At 35.6% G+C, this 24,939-nt stretch overlaps 2 protein-coding genes across 6 annotated transcripts; both read right to left on the bottom strand.

Annotated features, from left to right (window-relative positions):
• Positions 1–282: 282 nt before the first annotated feature.
• Positions 283–4,430, bottom strand: LOC110810434 (putative cyclin-A3-1). Of its 4 annotated transcripts, none has more exons than XR_015821286.1 (8): positions 3,721–4,430; positions 2,117–2,349; positions 1,945–2,050; positions 1,624–1,700; positions 1,461–1,494; positions 1,194–1,371; positions 908–1,042; positions 283–608 (listed from the first exon to the last, which is right to left on the bottom strand). XR_015821286.1 is itself a non-coding variant. In XM_088221811.1 (8 exons), the coding sequence occupies exons 1-8, from the start codon at positions 4,054–4,056 to the stop codon at positions 537–539; spliced, it is 1,143 nt and encodes a 380-aa protein (XP_088077937.1). In that variant the 5' UTR covers positions 4,057–4,422; the 3' UTR covers positions 283–536. The 4 variants fall into 4 exon arrangements, 3 of the variants coding, with proteins under 3 accessions (XP_088077937.1, XP_088077939.1, XP_088077938.1); XM_088221811.1 differs by having other exon boundaries at positions 1,222–1,371; positions 3,721–4,422; XM_088221813.1 differs by having other exon boundaries at positions 1,222–1,371; positions 2,201–2,349; positions 3,721–4,421.
• Positions 3,820–18,725, bottom strand: HAT3.1 (Homeodomain-like protein with RING/FYVE/PHD-type zinc finger domain-containing protein). Of its 2 annotated transcripts, XR_015821285.1 has the most exons (10): positions 18,510–18,725; positions 15,950–17,337; positions 15,037–15,202; positions 14,765–14,888; positions 14,555–14,667; positions 13,912–14,466; positions 12,800–13,120; positions 7,095–7,184; positions 5,789–6,824; positions 3,820–4,046 (listed from the first exon to the last, which is right to left on the bottom strand). XR_015821285.1 is itself a non-coding variant. In XM_088221809.1 (9 exons), exons 2-9 carry the CDS (start codon positions 17,323–17,325, stop codon positions 5,958–5,960), a joined length of 3,612 nt encoding a protein of 1,203 aa, XP_088077935.1. In that variant the 5' UTR covers positions 17,326–17,337; positions 18,510–18,725; the 3' UTR covers positions 5,161–5,957. The 2 variants fall into 2 exon arrangements, 1 of the variants encoding a protein (XP_088077935.1); XM_088221809.1 differs by lacking the exon at positions 3,820–4,046 and having other exon boundaries at positions 5,161–6,824.
• Positions 18,726–24,939: the final 6,214 nt, after the last annotated feature.

The following is a 24,939-nucleotide window of genomic DNA, read 5'->3' as shown; positions in this document are numbered from 1 at the left end:
TATTTTCATATAATATTTTATACTAATAAATTAATATTGGGAACTTTTTAATTATTAAAACCAACAAAAAAAAATAAATTCAGAATCATAGATGGCTATAAATCCTTATTAATTATTTAAAAAATATATATATATATACATATATAATTAATGGAATTGACAAAAATTCACAAAAATATAAACTAAAACAAACTCAAACTATATTTTATGGAATATAATAAGAGCAAATATTGATATTCCTGAGAAAAGAAAATACAAGGGAATTGAACAGAAAAAAAAAAATGACTTGAAAGTACAAGTTCTTTATTTTGACCAGATAAAATTTACAAGCATATATATGAGTTTGAAAGTTGCAGTTTAACATTTACAAATTTACTTGGTATCTGAAAGTATCAATTCCTTCTTATTAACTAAACCAGGAGCTTGGAGTCTGGTTTTATCAGTCATCAATGGCTACTACATCTGCAAGCAAATCATGAGGCAAGGTAGTCTATCGTACTCGTCTGAACAGTTTATCTGCGAATGAGCTGGGATTATCATTCGTCAATGGCTTCAAAGTAGCATGCAGGAATTTCGCTGGGAGGAGACAGCGTCGCTACACACTTGAACTGTTTGCAAAATATCCATCACATTCTTTATCAATGTATAAATAATAGATCAAACGCTATTCCATCGATTAATTTTTTAAAGAAAATCAGTTCAACTTTGACATTAAAGAGAAATATAATGGTACTGAAAAAAACTTGATGAAACCTCAGCATCTTCTGTGTTGCAACAACTTACATCCATAACCAGTTAAAAAGATAAATTGATTGGATTTGGGTGGGAGCAAAACGGAGTTACAGATTCATAAAATTACAACTAAATTTTTCCAGCGAATGCGAGTTTCGAAGACAAGAAAGCATACCTTGTGCTTCATGTATTTATCTTTTACTGCGTAGGAGGAACTTCCTCTGCTTTTCAGTTGCAATTGATAAATAGCAAGAACACATTCCTTCAGGTCAGATGGTGTATAACCTGAAATACATTGCAATTCCATGCTCTGTACAACATGCAAAAAATTCATCCTCTGTCAACATTTTCCAGATAGGAAGCAATCTCAAAAATAAGCTGTTAGTCACCCGTTTTTTATCAATTATGGTCAAAGATTGGGAAAGTAATAGCTAGTATGCACTGAAACTGTATACTATAACCTTCAAGAAGATTGAAATTACTTCCTACCCAAGGATGCTTCACCGGTTGGATTGTGAATCTTGAAAGAAATATAACAGATGCAGAAAGCAAGGAAGGTAAAAAACGGAGACATCTGTAATCTAACAAGCTTAGCTCCGCAAGATAACAGCACAGGAACTCTAATTGTAAGTTTGGAGACTGAAAGAAAGGAGAATTATGGACTCAGTGATAATTACAGTGAAATAAAAGAATAAACATTAAAGAGAACTGTGAAAGGACAGGCCTACTTTGTAGTTCTCATGAGCAGCTTTTGTTAATATCCTGCAAACCCAACAAATATGTGGCTTTAGTTATAATGATTATCAGATTGCAGGAAGTACCAAATGAAAGTTGATACAGGTGAATGACTAGAAAATCGACTTTCAGAAGCAAAACAAGCAAGTTTCTTGCCTGAGAAAGTTTTTGGTTGTGGGAGTACCAATTTCAAAATTCAAGAATTTAAGTACATCTTTCTCCATATTCACCAGCTGCATATTTTCCAAAAACCATTTCAAACTTTCATAAGTAACAAAATCTAAATATCACTTGGGAAGGAGACATGATTTGGTAGCACCACAAACATATCCAAAATTAATTAATGAAATAGCGTTAGTTGATCTATGTGAAAAGACAGACTTGAGCAAGCCAATTAAACTTATTAGTTTATTGCGAGTTGCTAATTAGGATGGGAAACGGAAGAGGGGAAGAGAACAACAACTAAAGAATGCACACCTCTTCCTTAGTATAAGTATTATCTGTTATATAGCAGAAGTCTTCAACATGTGGGGGACTGATCTCCTCATATTTCCTTTCAAACCAAACCAATATAGAGCAGCGGCTAAGAATGGAAACCCAGATAAATTAGTAGAAGAAGAAAAGAAAAACAACAGTTTGATATACATACGAAGCAATAAGCATGCATGAAACACCAAGAAGCTGGAGCTTGTTCCTGCTAAGAGGATGCGAAGAAAGGAATCTGTCAATGTACATAATAGTGAGATACAGAGTATCTGAAACAAGTTTGTATTCTTCTGCAACTTCCACCAGCCAATCAACTAGGATCTCACGCATATTCACCGTCACATCATTCTGCACCTCCTCCATGTAATTTGGAGATGGCCTCCTGCTCTCCGCTATCTGTAGAAACCACATTACACAGGTCAGACATTTCTTTAACTAACCATAATTAGACAACCGTGGTTGTTTCTTGATGCAAAGTATAAAAAATTTTATGTTAAATTAAAAATCTTTGATTTATGCTGTTAAGTAAATAACATAAATGATAGTCAAACCCAAAAAGCTTGAAAAAGAGCATAGGAATGCAAAACCCAGTAGAAATTGAAGAGTTTTACGCAGCTTGAAGGTCTATCAATTCACGAAGGAAAAGGTGGGTAGATAATACAAGGGGGAAGAGATTCCAAGTCGTAAATCACCTCGGACTTTGATATGAAATTAAATAAATATATCTAAATTAACTCTTTTAAAAAGTTTAAATTTATCAAGAAAATGATCCAATATCTTGTTTATACTATATTTTTAGCATTTACTATTATGCACCAGAAAAGGACAAAAAACAAAAAGCCAACTGCTAACTAAAAAAAGAGTTGGAAGTGTCTATTCCCTTCCGACCTTTCAACTAACTTTTAAACAAAACAAAGATATCCAGGAGTGACAAATCTTTTACAAATCCTATTTGGTTTAATTTTAATATTCTTCCTACTTAATTCCTACACTTAATTCTTATGTTAGTCATAGTATGTAGAACTACAACATGATTTTACATTTGAATCACCTTCACATCCAGCTTGAATTCCTTCAAGAATGAATTTTCAACTGCTACTAAAATAAGAATTAACCCACAAAAGTAGAAAAGAAGGTGATTCCAGCATGAAAACCGGGTAATGACTCTGCATTTTAAGAAATACCTAAAATTTAAATGTAGAGATCACTATTATTAAAGACACAAAACAATCTTACATTATAGTCCAACCAGAGGTGGAAAAGATCCAAAATATACTACAAAATCAATTACCATTAACTGTAGTCTATACTACGATAAGGATTTCAGCAAATGATGATCACTGTAATCTAAACTAAAATCAGCTGTGGGGTAATTTTCGGGTAAAAAGATTCCGATAAATTAGCTTACTTGATAAATTAGCTTACTTTCTTCACTCTATAAGCTAAAACATTGACTAAGGCAAAGGATTTCAGTTGTTTTTCCCTTATCAATAAAAGACTAGAAAATATATATATGATTTACTGTTCTCCCAGAATTAGGTTATAAGCTAGGAAAAGCCAATCTAAAACCGGCCACTCAACTTCTTCGTTATAAGCTTCAATAGAGATACTTCTTCATTGCTTTCTGGACCAAATTTTGATTTATATGGGACATTTTCACGACTTTAGCACATAAATGAAAGCTCTTCGTCTTCTAAAATCAAAATTCATAGCAAATGACTGACGAGGGAAAATTGAGGCAACAAAGGAAAAAGTAAATATACGTACCTCCAGAGAGTGGAGATATTCATACATGGAAGAGTTTGCAGGCTTCTGTAATTCACCCGACCTCGTATTGATCTCCTGAGGCAGATCCTGCTTCCTCTCTTTCCTCGATCTATCCTTTCGCTTTCGAGTCTCACTCTCAAACTCCAAGTTCTCCCCCTCTAATTTACGTTTAGGTATCGGTGAATTCTGACTCATCCCGAGACCTGACGAATTAGTGAGTTCACCCAGCACGACTCGCTTCTTCAGTCTGGGGAGTTCCGGAGACGGAGCAACCGAGGCTCGCTTCTTGGATGACGAACGCGCGGCAAGCACGCAGTTCTCTTGATCTGCAGTCATGGCTATAATTACTGGGGGGATTCTGATCTGTGTTATTACAATAAGGGTTTTGCAGAGACTAGAAATGAAAATGGTTTGCAGAGAGAGAAATGTGCTATCATGTTTAGTCGAAGATGGGGGAAAGAAGAAGTCGGTGACTATGCCGCCATTTTTACTCTTTCAAAAAGTTTGTTGCCGCCATTAAAACCCTTATCCATCGTTAAAGAATAATCGTAAGCAATCGAGTGAATTGTATCACCACAGTAGTAAATTTTATTGTTGTTGTTATCACCAGGCTTTTTGACCGATCCACTGGACCACATTCCCTACGGCACCCTCCAATGAAAACTCTGAACATCCCTTAAAAATTATTTCATTGGGATCTCCTGTTCTAAATTTTCGATTTTTCTGTACTTGTATTTTCCTTGATTCCAGAAAAATATATATATTAAAATTATAATTAGCTATTTTATTTTACAACATATCTGCATAGAACACAATAATAAATATAATAGTAAATGATAATAACATAATTTACGTCGTTTATTACGTCATATTTACATCAATTTCAAACTTTTCAACATTTTAATTTAACTCATATGAACTACATTATATGTAAAATATATTAATAAATTACATTTAATTAAAATATTGTTAATATAATAACTTTAGTTTAATAACAGTGGGGTATATGTAAGTATTATAATATTTAAATATACATAATATTAAGTCAATAGAAAATATCATAGCCTAATAGTAAAATAATATATATAACAACATATTAAGTGGTAATAGTTCTAGGTTATGAGATCACTTTATAAGCAGCAACTGGGTCATATTATATATTACATATTTAAATTTTAATTATAATTTAAAACTTAAATGATTATCTATTAAACTTAAACTAAATATAAAATTAACTTAAGACTATAATATTATTTTCATCTAAATCTTTATCACAAGTGTATTGCATTCATATATATATATATTTAATATAAACAAAATTTAACTGAAACTGCAGTTTATTTGAGCTAATTGAAATTTTAATGTGTGTAAAAAATGACATTTCTAAAACAAAGTCAAAAAAAAAAAAAAAAGAAAAAACAAGAAAGAAAAAACTCCCTGTACAATAAAATCTGAGGCGGCAGTCAAATTCACTAATCAAGATTTTGAGCAATTGAAAATCCCATACAATCAGAAAGGCAATACAATCCAGAACATTTCTCCATAGGAGTAACTTCATGTAAATTTTACATATCTCTAATTATGAGGCATAGCTCTTGATGCATGTGCCTAAATATTAATCCATAACAATCTGAGAGGAGAAATAAATAAGAGAATCATCTCATGGAGGTATAATCCACACCGGGTCGATTAAGAAAAATAATCTAAAACAAGTACAAAAGTCCGCCACAAGCTTATAGCATTATACTTTTCCTCAACAATTCTCAGCAAAGTTGCTAGTCAATTTGCTGATTCTCGCCATACCAGGAATTCAAAGTTCTCCCGGACACAACCTGAAGCTCAAATTCAACTGTCTATACCCTAACTAATCCGATCAGAAAAAGTGCAGACATTTTGTGTTTATATAGATCTCAACTGCCCTGTTATGCTTCAGCATTTATATTATAAAGAAATTGTTTGTGCACGAGAGAATTTTTTACCCGCCCATGAACCAGACTACAAGACTTCTCGAGCAAGTTCCATGTAGCTTGTTTTTTAATGAAGAAGTTAAGAGTAATAGAGCAGTTACCTGGAGAAAGAGAAAATATCAAATTTCTGAACTAGAGGCACGTTGATGCAGGCAGCTCCCATCTCAGAGAGCCTTGTCTTGCACAAGAACAAGATGCTTGGTCAATTTTCGATAGTGATATTTTTTTGACCTTTCTTGTAAGGATCCCTAGAAGACACTAGTTCAATATTCAAATATGAGATTTCTGTCTTCTTGTCTGGACTCCTTGACTTGTTGGCTTTTCTTGAGATTTTAGTGGATCAAAGGAGAGTTTCCGCGTCTTCTTAGTTCTCGTTTCTAGATTTGACACCTGTTCATCTGATTTACGATCTGTCTTTCTCTTCCTAGATTTTGAGTTTGCCAACTTTTTTCCATTGCTATCTGGCGTCTTCTCAGTTCTTGTTTCTGGATTTGATGCCTGTTCATCTGATTTTCCATTTGTCTTTCTCTTCCTAGATTTTGAGTTTGCTAACTTTTTTCCATTGCTATCTGGCGTCTTCTCAGTTCTTGTTTCTAGATTTGATGCCTGTTCATCTGATTTTCCATTTGTCTTTCTCTTCCTAGATTTTGGGGTTGTCAACTTTTTTCCATTGCTCTCTGGCATCTTCTCAGTTCTTATTTCTAGATTTGACGCCTGTTCATCTGATTTTTCATTTGTCTCTCTCTTCCTAGATTTTGGGGTTGCCAACCTTTTTCCATTGCTATCTGGAGTCTTCTCAGTTCTTGTTTCAAAACTTGATGCCTTTTCATCTGATTTACCATTTGTCTTCCTTTTCCTAGATTTTGGGGTTGCCAACTTTTTTCCATTGCTATCTGAAGTTGACATTGTACCCTTCACATTCTTGCTGTGATCATCCGTAACAACCTGGGGTAATTTAGCATTTTGAACTCCAGATGACACAGAAAGTGTAGTGACAGTTTCTGGTCCCAACTCCTGCAATTTTATATTTGCTTGAGGCAAGGGAATGTCCTTCTTTGATACAGCTTTAGCTACAGTGCCATTAACAGGCGGTTGGTGGTTAAAGTTCCAACGAGTATTCTCAAACCATTTACTAACCTGAAGCAAAATGAAATTTTTAGCAAGGAGAAATTTACTAAAGGATAAAGATCGCATTTGGTTCAGTTATCATGCCAACTATAATTACTTCTCACTTTTAATTTTTATGTTTACTATACTTCCATTTCACTCCTTTGAATTTTTCGGGAGTGGAATTTTAGTTCTTACCCAACAAAAAATAGAATGAAAACTGAACCAAACAGTGCATAATTAAAAAACAAGCATATGAGGAGATAACCTTCATTGTTTTGCAATAAGAATACGACTGACCTGCCGAAAAGTAATTTCTAGCTCTGTTGCCAAATTTTCTTTTGTGGCTCGGTCAGGATATTTATTTTCCTTGAAGGAGTTATGTAGTCTCTGCACAGCAAGATGTTCATCAAATTATATGTACATTCTAGAGAGGGAAATTTCAGATATAATTTCAAAATGTCCTGATCAGGTTGAGACCCGAACTAGATGAAAGACAGGGGACAAATAATACAATAATACAATATCCAAGGAGCTCAAATGATCTGAAGATAAGGGAATATTCAGTTGGAAAAGATTTGGAGTGCTTTCAAGAAAATTTTACAAGAAAACAAAAATTTGGTTAAAAAGTGAATTAAGGAAACAAACACATCAGAATAGAAAACAAATATATGTATGCATAGACACATGCATACACTTGTTTATTCAGTAAAGGTTCATTTGGGGGGAATGAAAAGAATTTCATCATCTCTTAAATAAATGATTCAAAATTTCCACAAATACAGTTCAGTTGCTCCAGAAAGACTATGAAATATGTTAAATAGACATAACTTGATGAAGAAACTAGCAATTTATTGTGAACTCTCTCTTCATCCCAACAATATCTTCCACGCCTTCTTTCCCATTTTCTTTCTATATTTTCTTCATTTTTTTATATTAAATAATATTTAGGATTGCTTATTTATCCTTATAAACAACTTTACAGACCTCTCTCCAATACTCAGGTTTGGTAATGTAAAAGCAAAGTGCTGATTCATGGGGGAGCACGGGAGTTTGTGAAGTACGGTAAATAGAGGCTTGATATGGGTTGCAGGGTCAGAAATGGCTCTTGGAGACTCCAGATGGTCCACATGATGTGGGATTGTGGATAGAAAATTTGCATGGGGAAAGGGATGTCAAGGAGTATATAAGATGGGAGATTAAAGTTGGGGGAAAAGAGTGAGATTCTGGAAGGATGAATGGATGGAGTGGGGGCTCATTATCTCAACATTTCTCAACATCTTTTTTGCTGCTGCCAGAAGTGAGGAGGTCACAGTTAGGCGATCCTTGGCAGGTTCCAGAGGTAATGAGGTGTGGTGTATGGAATTGATAAGGAAACTGAAATATTAGGAGATTGCAGAATATATGAAGCTCATGGAACCCTTCTTGGTGGTTAAATTGAATTCTTAGACACTCCCATACGGAAGCTAAGCTTTTCTGGTGTCTTCTCATTGAAGTCATTCTATAGGCATTTGTGCACTGGGGGGAGAAATTCCCAGCTAAGCAGATTTTAGAAGGTGAGCTTTTTTCTCTTGGTAGGCTGCTCGTAAAAGCGTCTAACTTTGGATAAGTTAATTAGAAGGGAAAAGATCTTAGTGAACAAGCGGTTCTTGTGTAAGAGTGCTGCAGAATCTTGCAATCATGTTCTTTTATGGCATCCATCTGCGCATTGGTTTTAGAGTTTGACGTATGGATTGTTGGGGCTAAATTGGGTCATTGCGGGTTCAGTTAAAAAAGGAGTTTCATGCTTGGAAGGGCATTTATGCAGATAAGAAATTTAAGTCTTATCCCTCTAACCACCTTTTGGGTCATATAGCAAAAAAAAAAGAACGAAAGGGCTTTTGACGATGTCGATTTTAGTCTTGATAGTTTTAAAGATTCTTGGTTCCAATGAAATTGTTGAAGATCTTACAACGAACAAAAATGAAGGATTGATATGTAAGTTGGACATGGAGAAGGCATATGATCATGTGAGCTGGACTTTGTGGATTACTTGCTGTGTAGGATGTGGTTTTGGAGATAAATGGAGCGGATGGATGAGTACTTGTATGAGAACTACTTCATTTGCAGTATTAATAAATGGAGGGCCATCCAAATTTTTTACGGACTCCAGAGGTTTGAGACAAGGGGATTCATTGTCCCCACTGTTATTCATCGTTGTTATGGAGGCGTTAAATGTAATGTTAGTAAGGGCAAAACAGCTTCAGCTTCTTAGAGGTGTGGAGATTGGCAGTTGCGACGAGGTGATAGAAATTTCTCATTTATTTTTTGCCAATGACACCTTACTGTTTTGCCAACCAAAAAAGCGATTCTTCCTGCATTTAAAATGCATCCTTCTATGTTTTCAAGGCATCTCGAGGCTCAACATCAATCTTGATAAATCTGAACTTGTCAAACTTGGCCACCAGGGTGATGTTTGCTCTTTTGCAAGGGTGTTGGGGTGCAAAACTGCAAAACTCCCCATTAAGTACCTTGGGGTTCCGCTGGGTGCCAAGTACAAGGAGAAGAAAACTTGAGAACCGGTGATTGATTTGTTCGAGACTAGACTGGCGGGATGGAAGAGAATTTCTTGTCCAAAAGGGGCAGGCTCACTTTAATAAGGAGAGCCTTGGCAAATTTACCTGTATACTTCCTCACAACTTTGACTATCCCAATAAATATTGCAAAAAGGCTGGAATCCATCCAATGTCGATTCCTTTGGGGCGATGGAGAGGGTAACAAGAAGTTTCATCTTGTTAAGTGGGATGATGTGAAGAAACCCATTCATGCGGGTGGCTGGGAATTCGATCACTGGTAGATTTCAATAAAGCTCTGCAAGGAAAATGGCTGTGGAGATTCTTGAGAGAAGGAAGAATGCGGAGAAGGGTGATTACGGCTAGATGGCAGAATTGTGCATTAACGGGTGAGGGCAGGGTGGACAGGAGAGGTCATGGACTGGGTCTATGGAAGAAAATCAAGATGGGATGGCCTGGTTTCAAGGAGAATCTGATTTGGAAAGTGGGAAGGGGGAATGGCACTAGATTCTGGCATGACACCTGGTTGGAAGGAGGTTGTTTAAACCAGTGTTACCCTAAAATTTATGCGGTTGCACAAGCCAAAGATATGCTGGTGGAAAAGACCTATTCGTGGGAGTATAATCGATCTATATGGACTGTTAATGTGAACAGAAATTTGAATGACTGGGAAGTGGAGGAGTATGAAAATATGTTGAAGAAAATTTCCGAATTTCAAATGGGCAACGACCCAGATCAGGTGCTGTGGAGGGAGAGTAAAAATGGTGAGTTTTCTGTTGGCTCTTACAACTGCAAGTTAATGGGGTATAGGCTGAATAACTCTCCCTGTTTTCCAAGTAAAGCAATTGAGAAAAATTCCGCATCACCTAGAATGGCATTCTTCGCCTGGGAGGCTTGCAGGGAAAGCATATTAACCTTAGATAAACTGAAGTCTAGGGGTATTACACTTGCAAATGGATGTTTCATGTGTCTTAGGGATGAGGAAAACTGTCGCCACCTTTTGCTTAGATGTCCCCTTGCTTCTGAATTGTGGAGCTTGGTATATGGCTTGCTTCGCATTTGTTGGGTTCCTGCTGGGTCGATTGAGGATGAAATACGGGCTTGGGAGGGTGTTGGACTAAAAACAGAAAATGTGAAACTCATCCCCCTATCCATTTTTTGGGTTTTATGAAAAGAGAAGAACTTTAGAGCTTTTGAGGGAGTTGTGAATAATATAAACAAGTTAAGAGAGAGATGGTTCAATTATTTTGATTTTCGTGTGTTAGGTCCTGACATCATCAAGGCCGAGGATTTTGGGGATGTTCTTGATATACTAACTAATTTGTAAATCCCTTTGTAAATGGGCGGTATCCCCTCTTTTTTGGTACTATACTAATATAGTTACAATACTTTTTCTTTCAAAAAAAAAAAAAGATTCTTGGTTCCAGGTCCTAAGCTTTTTGACTAGAGGTCATCTGATTTATTTCTACTTAGGAACTTGGGGAACTAATAGACATTCTGGTAAATTTGTAAATTTCTTTGTAGAAGTTGCACCTTCTTAATGCCTATGAACACAATTCATTCTTTATTTTCAAAGAAAAACATAAAAGCAGAGTGCTTGTTAAGTTCTTGAAAATGTAAAAAATAACAACTCAATTCTAACTTTTTAAGTTCTTATTTCTTCGTAAAACTACTTTACATAATCACTCTTTTAATATCTTCTTAAAATTAACAAGATAGATATAAAACAATATAAGTAATAATATATTTGTAATAACATATACTTTTTCAATAAATTTGGTTTAAAAAAAAAAAAAAACTTATTTTTTGCAATCAGCACTTTATCCAAAAACGCAATTGCTTATTTTCTCAAAAAAAAAAAATACATTTAAGTAACTTAAAGCACCTTATTAATTTAAGCACATTTCTTTCAGCAATCCCAAATAATCTCAAACCCAAGAATTTTATAAAAAAAGTTGTTTATCATAAATAGAAATCAATAGATAAAATAAATAAATAAAATATAAATATAACTCGTTTATAAGACATTAATCTCGTGCACTTTTCACCTAATAAAAAATAAGTTTGTTAAATAGAATTAGTTAAATAGAATTAACTTCAAATTTTTAATTGTATAAAACTGAAAACAAGTTGCGGTGAACACATCATTCAGTTTTCATTCAAAAAAAGAAACTATTTTCCAATGTCAACAAGTGACATTTTTTTACAGAAAATATAGAATGGAAAAAATTCAAACAAAAAATAATGGAAAGGGAGCCATTTCCTAAAACTAAATGCACACTAAAAAACTAAACAAGTTAAAAAATAAATAAATAAAGCTGAAGGCGGTTAAGCTTTCCAAAGATCTCTAAAAAAAATGTGACCCACCATCCCTGTTAGTTCAGGTCATTATTCCCTTCAAGATAATTCTTACATTGACTTTCATATTAGTTTTCTACAAAACTACAACTTGACTTTTATTTCTTGAGTCATCTTCACCATCATCTTAGACGAGATTTTCAATTTCTATTTAGAAGTATTGAAATATTAGCCAAAGAAATTCAAAGGAGTAAAGGTGACTCAGAGGTAAAGATCATATTGTAATTCAACGTGCTAAAATAATCTACAACCTAAGTGTAGTAATTAACAAGTAATGAGTCAAGATAATGTATCTCAGATGAATGACATGGATATCCTCATTGTGCAGCCAACTCTAGTTCAAGTCTTACCCCCACCTCATCTCAAAAAAAAGTAATAAAATAAAAATTTAACCAAATGAAGTTGAACTGGTTTAAGTAAAAATTTCCTACACCATATATCTCTCCCATATGGTAATACCACTAAACCACTTGCTTTTGTATGATGATACAAAGGCTTATTCTGAATCAGTGAACTAAAGAATTTGAAAAATATAGATTAAATGAAAAAGCATTTCACACTTGGGGGATCATATAAACGTTTTTTTTTTCCAGAAAGTATCATATCAATGTTTAAGTGATGTTTCAACCCACTATTTTGTTCCCAAAAGACTATCATATCAGTAAAAATCCTGCTGTGATAACTTGATGGACACAAAAAAATAGCATCCCAGTTTCTGGTGGCACCAGACTTGAAAAATGATAATTAAGGAAAGCAACTAAGCAAAACTGGAAAATGATGCAGAGAAGAAACTTTTTATTTTAACGAGAAAATGAATGCTCCAGAGGGTAAGACCTAACTATACGTGCATATTGAGACACAACTTGAAAGGCACTGTAATCAACAAATACCAAAAGGCATTAAAGAAGAAGAAAATGCAATCAGCGACACTGAAAAGTGAAAGTATGGGCCCATAAAACATTTTTAAAGTAAAGAACCAAAAACCTTTTGGCACTATGCTGAATCCATACTGACATTGATGTCAATATAGTTTAGAAAAAAACTGAACTCATCCTCCATCTTATTTAAGTAAATCTATAATTTGCACCATGTTACCTTAATTACAGGTTCTCCAAGTCTTTTATAAGCTGAAGACCTTCCCTGCTTATTAGAAGCAGATTCAGAAGAACCTTCATGTGATGGAACTGAAGAATCATTTCCTTTCTCAAATTTTGACTCCTGACGAGCTCGTCTACTAGGGGTACCTTTATTGGTGTTCTTTTTGTGAGACTTAGTGCTTTTACTACTCTCAACAACAGTGGCATTTCCATTTGTCATAGGAGCAACCTCTCTAGTATTTTTCTTCGGCCTTGGAGCAGCAGCATCACTCCAACTTTCATCATCACTGGAAGATGATGGAACATTTCCATATGTCTCCTAAACCATATCAGAGAACGTGAGGGGGGAATATAAGGAAACTGTTAAAGTACATAACTAATTAAGCTAGAAAATTGGTCACTTATTATTTACATAGTCATAAAACAAGATATCAGAAGTCCAAATCTTGACCAGCCCGAGTCTATACAGATATGAGTCTATGCTTGATCAACACTTTCAGCCTAGTAGGCTGGTGCATGAGGAGGCATATTGAAACATATAAAAGATTAAAATAGGTTTGTCCTATCAATCTAGACTTTTAGAACAATTGGTCAGCCAAGTCTGTTTTTCGTCAAAACAAAAAAGGAAAAATCTACAAAAAAAATGGAAATAACATATTGCCAGTTTGGAGAAAATTAATCAAGCATGGATGAAACCCATTTACAGATTTTTCAGAAACAAAACCCTAGACCTTCACAATCTATACAAAACCATCTATATCAAAGCAACACTGGCATACTAGTTTGATTAACTTACAATAAGCAGGAATGATAATTCAATCCAACACAATAAGTTATTCAACAATGTAACCTCTGTCTGAGCTAATGAAAACAAAAGAACTAGTGTTAACTTTCTTAATGCATGGCAAGATAAAAGAAAAACACCATAGATTAAAGCTGGTAAAATAAAAAAGCAGTGATGATGTCCCAAAAGAGGTTTTACTTGCTCAAACAATTATGAAATGATAATGCATGAACAGCAGTGGTTCGGAAATAAACAAATGCAAAGAATGACAGTGCATGTGATGGAGTAGGATTACAGTAAAAAAATCACTCTGACAGGAAACTCACATCGTACAACTTTTTGTAGTCCAACCTTTCAATGCTTCTTTTTTTGGGAACAGTTGCAGAATCATCCTGGGAAGAATTTTCCTCCGATATGGATAATAGCTCATCATTTATAGCATGCGTCTTGGTCCCATGGAGCTTAGACCTCCATTCACTAAAATCTCCCGGCAGACTGATAAATGTTGGTTCTTCGTCTTTCAGAGAAGACTCATTTTCTTCAAGATCCAAGCCAAGATCCTCGGAATCAGATGAAAAATCAGAACTTGAACTTTCTTGCTCAACCTTCTTATCAAGACCTCGAGCATTGGGATCATAGTCCTCATCACCTGAATCATCAGAAGGAAGGCCTATATATTGCTCATCTTTAGGTGGGGCCTCTAACTCTTCTGACGTAGATGAGAAATCAGATTCATCAAAACTTGACTCATCTAGTTGATCCTCCTCAATGGTTTCTGGACCATCAGGATCATAGTCGTCGTCGTCAGAATCATCTGAAGGAAGTCCAAAATGAGCATCCTGGTTGTTTCCAGCTGCTGCTGCAACCTCAGGGAAAATTTTCTGCACATTGGAAAGCAACATCATGAGGCAAGGATGAATGGCTATGTATGCAACCCATAGATTATAGAGATGAGAATTCTTAATCAACCTCCCAGTTGTCAGTAATAGAAAGATTGGTTCCTAGAGACTCATTAAGCAAGTAAATGCAATCATCTTTGCAATCGCAGCCAGGGCATAACCAACCCTCATCATCTGGAGGAACTGTAAGCAAGAACAAACCATGTGTAAGTAGAAAGGAAACAACTCAACACCAACAATCCAACTAATTGCCATCTCAAGTATTCAGTCAGGAGATTACTGTCTTCTTTCAACAATGGTGGTTCCAGGCAGAATTGATGGAATCCACGGTCACAAGCACCATCGCAGAGTATAATATCATTGTCAGCAGACAACTCTTTAGAGCCACATTTTCCACAAAATATCTGCCATTAAAGAATTTCATATCTAAGCTGTTATTCCCAACTGTAAATAACCAATCATCATAAGCAAGAACAACACAATTTTTTGGTTAAATCGGGGATAGGAGTATTATTAAAAATTAAGTATGAATTATAACTTAATTGCTCTTACATCTTCACTGGAAATCTGTCCTTCTGAATCAAATAAAGTCTCAGGAAAGCTTCCTTCAGCACATAGTGAATCAAGATGTTGAAATAGATCTCTAATTTTCAATTTTCGACGAAGAATTTCAGATGTGGCACGTTGAAGCTCCTTCTCTGGTTTTAACTTTTCTAGGCTGAGAGATTTTTGTAAATGTAAAAAAGCTGAATCAGACATAACTACTCTATAGGAAGCTAAATTTACGAGGACCAATAGATAAGTGACAGAAATAAATCTCAAGCTCTCATGACATAAAACGATTTTCCCCCTCAAAGCAAGGATCTGGAGAAAATTTCCAAACCTTGATGTATTAGAGTGTTCATGATCATTTCAATAGTCGTATACACTAAACACAAAGGAAAGAAAAATAATTGCAGTGAGAGCATTTTAATTTAATATTAAATAAATATTAGAAAATAAAAAGGCTTCCTGGCATTGTATATTCTTTCTGTCGGAAATATCAGCTTCCTAGTATTATATATTCTATGGTTGCAAGTATTGGCTTCCTAACATTACATTCTACGGTTGTAATATTACATTCAAGACTTTAACATTATGCTGATGTATTCAACTTCCAACAATGGAGCACTATTCATGTATCTCTGATGCAATTACCAATACCATGAGCGAAATGGGAAGATTAACTGCTTCCTTAAGAAAACAGAAGGTTAAATTTTGAAGGACTAGCCCCACTCTGTGTGGTCATAACATACCTCAATATTTTTTCCTTCTCATCTTCTTGGCAACATTATGAAGAATTACAAATATTATTAGAGAAACTAACATTTAACTGATCACATTGATTGTTAACTAAAACCCCAAAGTGATACCGACACTATAAAATTTTCCTTAATAAAGATAAAGGATGAAATAAATGACACACCTTAGTCCTTTCCAACCTTCCGCAGAATAGGCAGAAATCAGGCTTTGCTCATAGTTAATCCGGTTCAGGAGGTATCTGAAATGCTTCCTGATCTTTGAGTATTCATCATCTATTCTATCAACTGTTCTCTTCTGTTTCTTTCTCTTTTTTTTCTCCCTTCTAGAAGACGCAGAACTGGCACCAGCCAAAGAAAAACTTACTTCAGGTTTTCTAGGTTTCTCTCGAGACCTTAAGCGTAGAGCTCTAGGACTGTCCACTGAAGATCTCAACATGTACTTTTTCTTTAAAAATCTTGGGTTTCTTTTATCCTTGCATTCCAAGTTCTTGGGGCTCTTCACATTCTTAGCTCGTGATTCCAACTGCTCATGACTTCCAATATTTCCTGGAAGTAACCCTAATTGTCCGGTGTTTGGAATACCACTAACAATTTCACGCAGTCCTGAATTTTCAGGAAGAGAATTATCATTCACAAGTTCAGGAGGTGGCACCAATTTCCCACTAGAGGTACATTTCGATTCATTTTGCATAAAGTCCACACCAAGCTTATCTTTTACTACAGATGGTTCAAAACCAGCAATTTCAATACCAGTTTCAAGTGGCTGCTCCAATGGAGTTTGCTTTGGACACAAAATTTTATCAGTCTGGCTGATCTTCCTCGCGTCTTCAGTAGATGGTTGCAAGTATTCCTCAGTAGGAACCTCAGCCAAATCATCAGATAATGATTGGGAGTTTTCATCAAAAAGGAGGCTGGATACTGCAGCACAAGTTCCTTTGGATTCACTTTGCACGATTTGGAGGTCAAGATTTTGTTTCAGTCCTGATGACCCATTAAGTATACAGTCAGTGTCATGTTGACCAGCAGCACTTCGTAGATCTTCAGCAAAATCATTCTTGTCCAAACCTTCAGAAGAAGGTTGCAATTTTTCATTGACAATATGACTCACTGCAGCTCCAGGTTCGCTTTGTACAATTTGAAAACCAAGTTGCTCTTTTAATTCTGATGACCCTGTGCCTGCACATTGACTATCAAACTCTAGCGTATTTTCTGAAATATCTTGCTGAGAGTTATCAGCCTGTCTATTCTCATTAGCATCCTTGGAAGACAGTCTGGTAAAAGAATTTCTGGTCACATCTTCAGAAGATGGTTGACCATTTTGATGAACAATGGCACTTGGTGGTACTAAAATGATTCTATCTTGAGGTTCATTTTCTACCATTTTAGATCCAACCTGATGTTCTTGCACCAAGAATTTGCCATGCATACTTTTAATATCAAATTGCATCTGTTCTGATTCTTTTTGTCCAGATAATGAATGACTTCCCAACTGATTACTCTCTTGTGATGAAGAAAGACCCCTATCCTCAGCCTTGGACATGTTAATAGAAGGCTATAAGAGGACGAGAGATGAAATCAGTTTAATGGCTAGTATGGTTAATAAATGAAAAATAATAAAACTCTCACATGTTACATTCTTTGCATTTGCAGCGAAAAATCTAAAAATATTCAACTGAAATTACAACCTCTGTTTAATAGGTTTCAGCCACTAATTAACAACAGAGGAAAAGAAAACAAAGCTCATGAACCATAAATGGTACAGTAGCCATCTCAACAATCACAAGCACTACATATACGACTGCCTTACTAGCAACCAAGGAAATAGGTGATAAGAAAAACTAGACAAGTTATACCAAAACTCATCTAGTGAAATGGAAATTAGATTCACTTGCACTAGTTTTTCATATAAGTGATAAGTACTTCAATTTTTGATCATATTAAATACTTGGACGAAATAATAAGCTCAGAGATTTACTTCAATTCAGTTGCACAGCTAGAACATCAAACTACTGCCACTTACCTCATTAGTAGGTTACTAACTGACATGTATGTACAACAACAAAAAAGCCAGAAACTTGACAGTTACATAGAGGTTTTGAACCAACTCTCTTATAAAACACAGTAGGTCAGTTGGATCATTAGAATCTAACCAATCATTATAAACATTAAAATGAAACATGAGAAAATAATTCAGCGAATTTAATCAACAGCTAGCTACATGTCCCAGTTGATGAAATATCAGCACGTAATTTAACTCAACTACTTGAGAGCACGGTATACATTCACAAAGTTACCACTGCTTGGTTACTGAGAAAACATAAGGAGAGGCGACTGAATACATAACTCCCACTTAACATAAACCACTCCAACCATCTAGCAATGGAAAGTTTAAAACAAACAGCCAAACCAGACTCGATATTCAGAGACCCATTTTTTCTTTCTTTTTTTCTCCTGTCTAATCACTCTCCTGGGCGTCCAAAACAAGCACACACAAAACAAGAACAGACAAAAAAGAAAAAACAAGACTTAGAAACTTTGTTCAGGCGACATTATAGGACATCGTTCCGAAGCAAAATCAAAGCATGTAAATCGAAAACATAATTTCCTGTCTCTCTCACTTAACTATCTCGGCGAATTACCTTCCTCTACTTCACTTTTCTCGGCTACCAAAAAGAAATAAATAAACAAATATAATTAAAATGAGGAATCGTCTTAAGAACTGACCTTTATCTACGGCTGGAATCTTCGTGAACTCCGGAGAGATTAACAGAGAAAAAGAGAGAGATAGAGAACAGCGAACGATAAAAATATTACTCACCGCCGAAGATTTTGGAAGAAAGAAAAAGAGCGGTTGTAAGAGGGTAAAAAAAAGAAGAGAGCCTCTAAATCTGGGCCATCGTCCCGCGCTACGACACCACCAGCTCGAGGACTTCGCTATTATGCGCTTGCAGCGTATAGCTTTCCATTTTAAGTTCTATACCTTTATGGGTCTCCTGCTAATTTGGGCCTAGCCCCTGAAGCTATTTTTCTTTTGAATTCGTAACCCGCAATTAAATTTTAAAACAAGCTCGTTTACTAGTTTACGAAATTTGACATTTATTATAATTTTATTTATGACATTTCTATTTGTTTCAATATATAAATTCTTTTTTAATTTTTAATTAAAAAACTAAAATAGTTAAATGTCGTATTTGAATTTAAATTATGATTAAAATCGAATAAATGTAATCCAAATGGCGGTATTATTCAATGCACGCGGAGATATAAGCACTTTGAGAAAGGAGGTATAATTAGTATTGTCATTTGTTTGAATATAATTATAAGAGTTTTTCTTTTTATATAATCATTTACATAATATGCATATAATTAAACCAGTAAACAAGAAATCGAGTTATGACATACATAATAATCGAGCAATCTAGATTTATTAAGATATAAACAATCTGAAATGAGAATGTAATGATTAATATTATCATTTATTTTGAATGTAATTATAAGAGTTTATCTTTCTATTCAATCATTTGCGTAATATACATATCATTAACCAATAAACAAGAAACCGAGTTAAGAGGGATGTAACAATCAAGCAATCAAAATTTACTAGGATATAAACACTCCAACAATAGGAGTATAATTAGTATTATCATTTATTTTAAATGTAATTATAAGAGTTTTTCTTTTTATACGATCGTTTGTATAATATGCATATTATTGACCAATAAATAAGAATTTGAATTCGGAGGGACTTAAGAGTCAAGCAATTAAAATTTACTAAGAGACGAGTACTCCGAAAGGAGAATATATAATTACTATTATCATTTACTTTGAATGTAATTATAAAAAATTTTCTTTTTATGCAACCATTTGCATAATATGCATAGTATTAACCAATAAACAATAAATCGAGTTAAGAGGGAAATAAGAATTAAGCAATCGAAATTTAATGAGACATAAACGCTCCGAAAAAAGAAATATAATTAGTATTATCATTCTATTTTGAATATAATCATAAGAGCTTTTATGTTTATACAATCATTTGCATAATATGTATATTATTAACCAGTAAATAAGAAATTGAATTAGGATGGACCTAAGAGTCAAGCAATTAAAATTTACTAAGAGTATAAATACTCTGAAAGGAGAATGTATAATTACTATTATCATTTATTTTGAATGTAATTATAAGAATTTTTCTTCATTTACAATCATTTGCATAATATGCATATAATTAATAAATAAACAATAAATCGAGTTATGAATGCCGTAACAATCAAGCAATCAAAATTTATTGAGATTTAAACACTCCGAAAAAAGAAGTATAATTAGCATTATCATTTCATTTTGAATGTAATCATAAGAATTTTTCTTTTTATACGATCATTTGTATAATATACATATTACTAACCAATAAATAAGGAATTGAATTAGGATGGATCTAAGTGTCAAGCTATCAAAATTTACAAAGATATAAACACTCTGAAATGAGAATGCATAATTAATATTATTATTTATGTCGAATATAATTATAAGAATTTTATTTTTATATAATCATTTGCATAGTAGACCTATCATTAACTAATAAGTAATAAATCGAATTAGGAGAAATATAACAATTAAGCAATAAAAATAATAAAAAATTTACTATTGATAAAATTATCAACACGTAACTTATTAATTTTTGTATTGTGACAAATTTGAATGTCATATATAGACTATTTAAAAGTATTTTTAGTTATTGAACACATACGTCTAATTATAATTATATGATTACCCATTAAAAAAATAAAAGGGATAATCACCACCTCCATGAAGCAAACTCGAACTCTTACACACCAAAGGCAATTCTCAAGTGCAAGCTCTAAGCCAACTTAGTATCTTGAATATTTATATGTATGGCGTCATGGGCAGATATAACGGCCCGGATCTTAAAAGTAAATAAATTATAAATTAAATGTGGAAGCAAAATAATAAAGTTAGTTTAAATTTCTTACACAATAATTCATAATACCCAATAAGGTTACGAGAATGACTCTTATAAAAGAACAAACAAAAAATCAAAGAAATAAATGGAAAGTAAATATCCGGCATCATATTCACAACTCTCTTATAGATCAAGATCTGAATCTTGGTTCTTTTGATATGAAATGGTTAATAAAAGAGTGAGTTACACTATCCTAATAAAAATGTCACGCTACTCACCGATACAGAAATGAAGGTTGATAAAAATCATAAAAACAACTAATATAGCTCTTAATTTAAGTAAATTCATTTATCATAAATAAAATTATTTATTACATAGTTACCGTAGCGAGATTTTTAAAACTAATCTATAGAGGTAATAACATAAATAACATTATAATCTCATTTTCAATTAGCCAAAATAATAACTTTTTATTTTTATCTGTCTACTAGTATCTATAAGGTCTATAGGGTTGTCTCCACTATGTGTGAACCATTATTCAACAATTTCAACTAACCGATCGTTTCTATACCCCAACTGGTATGAACGCCAAAAATATCATCTTTCAATACCCTGTATAGTATGAGAGTGAAACGGGTCGTCCCCATACCTCGTCCGGTATGAGCACAAAAAGTATCATCCATCAATACCCCGTTCGGTATGAGGGTGAAACAGGTCATGTAACACCCCGTTTTTTTTCTTAACGGTGTACGATAAAGCACTCATACAACACAATACCGAAATCCATATTATTCCAACCATGCACAAGAGAAACTTGTCCACCTTCCTTGTTCCAAATCAATTGTACATACATCTCCACCTCTACAACACATAGTAATACAATATCAACATTCCTAGATATTCAATATCCAGACTAAACCATCCTTTCAAACTACTTTAAATCACAAACAAAACTTGTGCCCTATGGCACTACCGACGGGGCTCCGTTACCAGCCGCTCGGATCCCAATTCCGTCCTTATTCCACCTGTGAATGATGAGAAGTGAGTTCACATAACTCAATACGATAAAAATCAAGTTGTAAATGTAATATGCAGTGACAAGAATTTCCAGAAATGTCTATATGCATTTATCCTACCAAACCCCAAACAACTCATAACCCCCTCCCTACACTAATTATCAAGGTCCTATTCCAAGGAAATAGCACGGCCAAACAACCACACCCACCCAACAATCATCCATTAACTCCCGTCACCAACGTCGGCGACTCATACACTCTTCCCCCATCTCCCGACCTCACGAGGCCACACACACACACACACACAACCACCTTCATTCCACGTCACCAATATCGGCGACTCATACCCATATCTCCACCTCTCGACCTAATAGGCCACGCACACACACAAACACCATTATTCCGCGTCACCAACATCGGCGACTCATACTCACTCCTCCACCTCTCGACCTAAAGAGGCCACACACACACACAAATACCATCGTCTCGCGTCACCAACATCGGCGACTCATACTCACTCCTCCAACTCTCGACCTAAAGAGGCCACACACACACACAAATACCATCGTCTCGCGTCACCAACATCGGCGACTCATACTCACTCCTCCAACTCTCGACCTCGTTGGGCCACGCACACACACAAACATTTCCACCTCCCGTCACCACCATCCGTGACTCATGCACCCTTCTACCCCTCTCGGCCTTGCTAGGCCACACTCACATACATATCCCCTCCTTGCTCCACCAACATCGGCAACTCAACCCGCCCCTCCCAACGGCCTCCAAATCTCCCATCCCAAACCGCATGCTCCCATCTCCCCTTATACCATGCTAGTCCCAAGCGTTCTAACTTGCTAACTCCTACTGACCACAATACTCCTCTTCTCCCATCCAATCCCCCTCAAATCCTGTTTCCTAGTCCCCTCTGCCGTACCTTCCAGCCCCCTTCCCTCTCCCACTGCCCCCTACCCGCTACCTCCCCCATCCTCCTGCCTCCTCCCGGTTCCTATACACTTTTGCCTACCTAGGGCGATTAACCTCTCAGCTTGCACAGTTTCACGCCACATACACGCCCTCACCACCGTGCATTTCGGGGAAACACATCGCCGCCTATTAGTGGCTCCCTCCACATCCCCACCCACGCACACACCTCTTCTGTCCTCTCGAGTTTTTATCCCACCCGCGCCCCCTAGATTGTCCTCTCACATCCTCCTCACTCTGTTCTACCCGCACCACCCCCATCCTTCCCCACGGCTCCCCACACGCCTCCAACACCGCCATACCTTCAATTCCTTCCCCGATCACCTCCGTGAGCGCGCGGGACAACCCCACGCTTATGGCCTACCTTCACTGCTCCACTCCGTCGCGCCATTGCCGACGCCGCAACCTGCAACAAAATTCTCTACACACACACACCACACCAAACAGCTCAAATTTTCACCGTACCTCCCGTTTCCATCTTCCTTCTTCCTGCCGGTCGCGTCGTCCGTCCACGGCCTCCTTCCCTCTCCCTTCTCGCTCCCCTCCGCCCCGACTCTCTCCTCTCTCCTTCTGGAACTTTCCTCTTCTTCTTCGTCTCCGCTGTCCTCCTTCCCTCCTTTTCCCTTTTTCTCTTTTTCCTTTTCTTTCTTTTTTTTTTCTTTTCTCCTTTTCCTTCTCCCTTTCCCGACCTCCTTTTATACTCTGCCAGCCTACCCCAAAACGACGTCGTTTTCCTACATCCCAAAACGACGTCGTTTTTCCCCTCTCTAAAACGACGTCGTTTCCTACCTGATAGAAATTTATTTAATTATTATATTTTTATTATTATTATTATATATATATATATTTTTTTTTCTTTCTAGTCTTTCTACTTTCTAGTCCTTACAGGTCATCCCCATATCTCGTATGGTTGAGTACCAAAATATCAAACCCCGATACCCCGTCTGGTATGAGGTAACGTTCACGGTAAGGTTCCCTATGTACTCAGTCCGTCTACCATCTCTCAAAATATACAGTAAGACTATTATTCATCAATTCACTTAATCAAGCAATTTTTCGTTTACATTTAATTTTTAGTTTCATAATTTAACTGTAAATCACGCAAAACAAGCAATACATGCATAAAGAAAAATACAATTGAATTATCTTACCAACTCTAACATATTATTATGCATTTAAAACTGTAAAATCAATCAATCAGTTAAAATAGGACAAACAGTAATAAATAACCGGTTTCAGCTCCATTAGTAACATGTAATTAATTATTGAAATTTTCTAAATTTATTACAAAATACCGTATTATTTATAATTAAACTCCAATTCCATAACAGGGAATAAGGTGAAAAATTCTTACTCGAATCGATGTCCGAAATACTAAGCTTTCAGCTGCGCCTATTGGCGGTCCTTAAGTTTTCTGAATTTTCATTCGGAGGTTAAAACACTCTTCAAGTACCTAAAAATATCCTAAAAAATCTAAAACCGGTGTTAAAAACTTTTTCAAGTCAATTTCAAAATTCTGGCACGGTGCCGCCACCTGGGGTGGTGATTTGCCTCAAACTAGCCTTTTTGGTCAGTTTTGACTGATTTCGACCGATTTTATATTTATTCATGCGAGAAAACACGTTAAAATGTCTCAGTTTGTCGAAAAAAATCGAAAAACAAAAACTCACCGGCATCGGGATTTTCCAGTGCGACGGCTCCGTCAACTCACCTTCGCGGTTAAACATTTTTATTTGATCAACTTGTAGAAAACAGAATAATGATTATAATGGTGAAAAAAACGCACAAAATGGGAATCGAAAAGGGGCCTATCAGAGGCAATTTTTGGTTTTTTCTGCGGCAGCTTTGCTAGGTTGTACCTGCGATTTTTGGCTCATCCGCTAGTCTTTTTGCTTTGATTTAGTCATGGGGTGTTGAAAATCAAATTTCGAACGAATGAAATTTTTTTTACCTTTTTGGGCGTTCAGAGGTGGCTCCGACGCGACGGCGGGCGACAGTCGGCTCCTTTATCCAGTGACTTGTTCTTCTTCTCCAGTGAGGGGCTGGCGGCTAGGGTTAGGATTCGGTATGAAGTAAGGTATTTATATTTGTCTTCCTTTAATCTGAATCGTCCATCGCATTTGATCTTCGATCGTCCGATCGCGTTTAAAGAGAAAATAAATCTGAACCGTTCATCGCGATTTGATCTGGACAGTACGATCGTATTTAAAGAGGAAATGAATCTGGACCGTTCACT

This window comes from Carica papaya, chromosome 6 (assembly GCF_054855325.1).
Source record: "Carica papaya isolate Zhongbai chromosome 6, ASM5485532v1, whole genome shotgun sequence".
In the NCBI taxonomy this organism is placed as follows: domain Eukaryota; kingdom Viridiplantae; phylum Streptophyta; class Magnoliopsida; order Brassicales; family Caricaceae; genus Carica; species Carica papaya.
The sequence above is the reverse complement of the archived record's forward strand: the minus strand, read 5'-3'. Positions and strand labels throughout refer to the sequence as shown.